Source organism: Rissa tridactyla, unplaced genomic scaffold (genome assembly GCF_028500815.1).
Source record: "Rissa tridactyla isolate bRisTri1 unplaced genomic scaffold, bRisTri1.patW.cur.20221130 scaffold_364, whole genome shotgun sequence".
NCBI classification, from domain to species: domain Eukaryota; kingdom Metazoa; phylum Chordata; class Aves; order Charadriiformes; family Laridae; genus Rissa; species Rissa tridactyla.
In genome coordinates, this window is record NW_026529578.1 from 74,683 (window position 1) to 80,093 (window position 5,411).

At 52.5% G+C, this 5,411-nt stretch overlaps 1 protein-coding gene across 1 annotated transcript; it reads left to right on the top strand.

Annotated features, from left to right (window-relative positions):
• The first annotated feature begins 464 nt into the window (after window positions 1–464).
• Window positions 465–3,295, top strand: LOC128903454 (kelch-like protein 10). The gene is given in 5 exon segments (XM_054187467.1): window positions 465–468; window positions 1,595–1,621; window positions 1,624–1,741; window positions 2,239–2,720; window positions 3,249–3,295. Coding segments are annotated over 5 exon segments (678 nt in total).
• Window positions 3,296–5,411: the final 2,116 nt, after the last annotated feature.

The window sequence follows — 5,411 nt, forward strand, 5'->3', positions numbered from 1 at the left end:
GCCTTGCACTGGGGAGCCCCGAGCAGGACACAGCGGCGGGCAAGGAACACCTCCATCCACCGGCTGCCAATGCCACCCGCCTTGGCCTTCAGCGCTGCTTCCTGGCCTCCAACCAGACTTGGTGCCGCTGGTCACCACCCTCTGGGCGGGCCAAGCAGCCGCTTTTCCAGCCACAGCACAGCCCCTCCACTGCTGTCATGCTCTGGCTGCATGGGCCAGAGTCCATCACCCGATGTCCCCACCCCCCCGGGAAAGGGAATGGGGAAAAAAAACACGGTAACACGAGGGCTGAAAGAGAAACAGATTTTATAGCAAAAGTAATTCAGACAGGCTCAGAGAGTTTGCGTTGTTCAGCCTGGAGAAGAGAATCACGGAGTATTCTTATAGCAGTCTTATAGTCCATAAAGGGGGCCTACAGGAATGATGGGGAGGCTGTCTTCATCAGGGAGTGTGATGATAGGACAATGGGTAACGGATTTCCTGGGGTAACCTGTGACAACGTTGTAGCCTCTAGTGAGAGGTGTCCCCGCCTAGGGCAGGGAGTTTTAACTAGATGATCTTCAAGGTCTCTTCCAACCCGAACCATTCTATGATACTATAAATCCCACCCACAAGACACAAAAAAACCTCAATGTCCTTCATAGGGAACCCCAAAGGACCCATGGGAACCCTGCCAAGTTGTATTGACCTGTACATGTCTTCATACGTGGTCCTATCTGCTAGAATTGTGTCTTTTCTAGAGACTGCCAGTGGAGTTGCATTTTTTCTTGTTGTATGGGATTGAAAATGTAAATACTAAACGAGAAGATGATTAGGACTTTGTTGCAGTTCCTGTATTTCCAACAACACTTCCAATCCTGCTGTATTCGTGGCATTTTTACTGGCATCGGTGGAAAGAGGCGGTTTGCACTTTTAGGTTCCATTCAGCTTTCTGGCTGGCTTTGCAAAACTGACTTAAGCATGTGCACTGAGGAAATGTGGGCCTTGAACCTGGTAGTGTTGCTGCTTCAAACCGCTAGCTCTTGAGAGAGTTTCTATTAAATGCAAGTGTTTTTCAGGTACACAGCTTCCAAGGTGAGGCTGGCAAGCATTTTTCTTTTCTAGCTATGGTAGACGCTCATGGCAATAATGCCTTACAGTGAGCAATATACGCTGCTACTTGTTTTGAAAGCTTGCTTTCTCTGTCTATTTTCCTGTTTCCCAAATGCCTCTTTACCCTTCTTTGCTTTCTTTTAAAAGCTTGGAGTCTTTTATAGACGATGCCTAGTGCTGTGTACATCTTTTATTTCCTCTCCTGTGTGGAAGTCCACAGAGCCCAGGGACCCTACGGCTCCGCCCAACGGCAACATGGACCGAGGGGACCGAGACCTTGGCCCCACAGAGGGGCTGTGGAGGGGCTGACAGCCGGTCCCGGTCCCCCCCAAGTCTGTGATGTCATTATGGGGCACGTTCCAGAGCCACTGGACAGGCAGGGGTTCTACTATAATGTTGGAGGGAGGGCAAGTGCTATAAGCACCCCAGAGAGAAGCATCTCCCACTGCCCCAGGCTTCGAAGTGGGTGATAGCTTGGCTTGCGCCGCATACTCCTCCTCAGCCAGGGAGAGGAAGATGAGTGCAGTGGCTTCCCCGCCTTCCATGGGCTTTGCCCGGAAGCGAAGCTGGGCGATGGGATCATCAGCGTGGACAGCATTGAATTCATTGCTCACAAGATGATCCTCTCCAGCTGCAGTCCATACTTCAGGTGAGTGCTTGAAGGAGGAGGGGATGGGGCCAAACAGTATTTCCTGCTCTGTGCCACACTGTGCCTTCGTGTATCTCCAGCGCTTCCCTTGGCCCTCAAACTCTCCTCCAGCAGTTCCCCCTAGTCCTGGTACCTCCCTGGACACCAACATTCATCCACAAGCTCAGACGGAACAGCCGTGCTGGAAGTGCTGTCTGGCAAAGCCCCAGATATGGTGCAGGGCTGGGAGCGTGGCCAGCCTGGCGGGCCTGGTTTTCCTTCCCCGCACACTGTTACTCTCTGGTGTTCTTGTTGAAGCAAGGTGCCCACTTGCCCTGTGGCTCCTTATTAAAACAACCATCTAGTAAAACATTCCTTCATAAAACTCCCCGGCCTCCTAGCATGGCTACTGCTAGTGCCCAAATTGGTGGCCGGGGAAGGAGGCACAGGGGATAATGGGGTCAGGGTGTCACACAGCAAGGCCGCTTTCTTCCCCAGCGCTGCTTTGCTTTTTTCAGGGCTTTGTTCTCCAGCAACTGGAGCAATGCCGAGAGGAAGGTCTATAAAATCCCCAGCACTTCCTCTGAAATGATGAGCCTCCTTATGGAATACGCCTACACCAGGACAGTGCCCGTCACGGATGACAACGTTGAAAGTTTGCTCATCGCGGCAGACCAGTTCAACGTCCTGGACATCGTCAGACTGTGCTGCGAGTACTTAAAATCCCAGCTGTGCTTGGAAAATTGCATCGGCATCTGGAGATTCACAGGCTACTACTACTGTCCTGACCTGCGAGAATCAGCCCATGAGTTCATCCTGCATCACTTCGAGGAGGTGACCAGGGTGTCCACAGAGTTTCTGGCGCTCTCCCTCAATGACCTGGAACGCCTGCTGGAGAAGGATGAGCTCCCTGTGAAAGAAGAGGCCGTGTTCGAGGCTGTTCTGAAATGGGTTGCTCATGACCTGCAGAACAGGAGGCAGCACGTTGTAGTCTTGCTGGGCAAGGAAGGGTGGAAGTGTGGACAGAAGGGATTTTTTTTCTCTAAATAAACTCAGCGTTACTGACAGTTAAGACTTTGCTTAAAACTCTTGAACTCATACGTGCGCAGTGGTATGAATTTGTAGTCCATGTTCCTGGTACTTACATGTCCCTCATGCAAATCTGCAAGTGCCATTTCTATCAGTTTCATAGGAACTAGATTTTCCTCAGTGTCCCGGAAGGTCCTATTGACCACCTCTTTGAAGAGCTGGAAGTTTGCTTTCCTGAAATTCAGGGTCCTGACTTTACTCTTCCCCTGATGCCCAGACCCCTCGGGACTGTGAACTCCACCAGCGCCTGACCACCGCAGCCCAGGCTGCCTCCAATCTTGATGTCACCCATTAGCTCATTTGCGTTGGTGCCCTTCAGGTCCAGTATGGCCGCTCCTCTGGTGGGGCTGTCTATTACCTGGCTCAAGAAGTTATCTTCAAGGCACTCGGCTCTGGGAGTCTCCTGGATTGCCTACAGCTCGCCATGCTGCTTTTCCAGCAGCTGTCGGGGTGGCGGAAGTCCCCCAGCAGGACGAGAACCTGTGAGCACGAGGCCTGCTGCTGTAGCTGGAGGAAGAAGGCTTCGCCAATAGGCTCCCCTTGATTGGGCGCCCTGGAGTAGACACCAACCCCAAGGCTCCCTTTGTTGCCTGGCTCTCTAATTCTTAGCCATAAGCTTTCAACCTGCTCTTGGCTATTCTTCAGAGACGGCTCTTCACACTCTACCCGTTTCTTGACCTAGAGCGCAGCCCCTCTGCCCCCGCTTCCTCCCCTGCTGCTGGCCATGGATAGTCACAGCAATTGCTCTGCATAACCACGTTCTTAATCTTACTAATTGCTGTTTTAAAAACACGTTTCTTCTGTACCACGCTCGGTCTCTTATTGCAGTGTGGTTCCAGAATTTCACTCCTCTGATGCCTGGAAATTCTCTTCTGATTCCCAGCCCAAATTTATTCACTTCCAGGCTACATCTCTTTGTTCTTCTGCCAGTATCATTCTTTACCTTCACAAGTCCTCGTTCCCTCCTTTGGGAGTTGCCCTACTGATGAGAGCAATCATCTCTTCTCTTAGTTTTTGTTTCTCTAGGCTAAAAAAGCCAAATCTTTCCATCTGCTCTGAAGAGAGAGGCTCTGCATTCCCTTGATGAGTCTGTTTGTGTGGCCTTGAGTATATTTCTGTTTCAATCCATCTTTCTTGAGCACAGATGACTAGAAATAGTGCGCAGTCTTGAGGATAAGGCCTGACAAGAGCTTTGTGTCATCTGCCAGCTCCCCGGGCACTTGAGGGTGGCAGGTACTTGGGCATCTGCAGTTTGCTGAAGTGTTGCCTGAGCTCCTCCTCTGCCAGCTGAGCCCAGCTTCTGCGGCTGGATCCTGGTCTAGATGTAGCGCGTCCAGCACCAACAGCTACTCTGACAGCACAGCCTGTCTTCACTTCCACCAGGGCCACCACCAACACAATCAGACAGGTTTCCACCGTGTCCATTTCCATGCCAGAAGCTGGTGCAATTCTTTAATCTGCTGCGGGGGCTCCTGCAGCTACTGAGTCGGGGGAAGGCTTGAGCAGCAGGATGCACAGGATGCAGTGCAGGCTGTGGTTTTCCGTGACCATTTCCTTCTGGGGCAATGTCTGCTGATCCAGGGGCAGCCTTGGTGCCAGGGGCCTGCTCTGTCCTGCCCACACTTCTCTGAGTGCACGCAGATGCTGATGATGACTTGGCTGTTGAAGTGGAGTTGCAAATTTTCACAGCTGGCCATGCCGCAGTCCAGTTCGGTCGCCTGTGCAGGGGGGGGAACTTCCATGCCCAGCACCTGCGGAGTGGGACTGCAGGCACACAGTGGGGCACGGCAGGTGGGAGTCGCTCCAGAGGGCTGGGGATGTGCCTGGTCAGAGAGGAGGGTTCTCAGAGCCACTGTGGGATGGAGAAGACCGGCACATTGAGGGTAGGAAGCCATGATGTGAGATGCAGACAGCTCTGGGATATGCATTAAGCATACGAGCTGATGAGCAGGGCCTGGCATAAGTCTCAGAGAAATGAACCAACCCTGGGGAACTCCTGAGCATGACAAGAAACATTGCCGACCACAGGGAGCAGAGTGAGAAGCCGACAGGAGTTATGGTGCCATAAGGAAGAGCCATATTTCACGGGTCCTTCTGGGGGATGTTGTGAGAGAAGGCCACACTTCACAGATAATTGAAGGAAGAGTTGGGGTTATTTTGGGGAGAGGAATCTGGCAGGGACAGCAGTACCCAGGAAACCCCACCAGTAATGCCATGGAAGTCCAAGGTGACCTAGCTCACCAAGCGTGAAACACGAACGCTGTTCACAGATGGAGCAAACATGGGAGCAGGGGGGAAATATCCGGGGGTGGGTCCCTTGTTTGGGAGGAGAGAGAAGGGCAGAGAAAGGGAGGAGACAGGGAAGATGAGGGGGATGTACAAGCATGGAAAACAGAGACAAGGCAGGGTGAAGGAGCCTGTCGCACAGAAGCAAGCTGCTGGTTGGTTTGCTTGTTTGCCTGAGCCCTGCACCTAATCACCACAGTCCATCCCAACTTCTTTTTGAGAGCCATTCCAAATCCTTTTTGTGTGCGGCCCTGCTCCGTACCCGGTGTGGTGGGTCCGGAGGCCTGGCTGGCAGCAATGGCAGAGGGGAACTGAG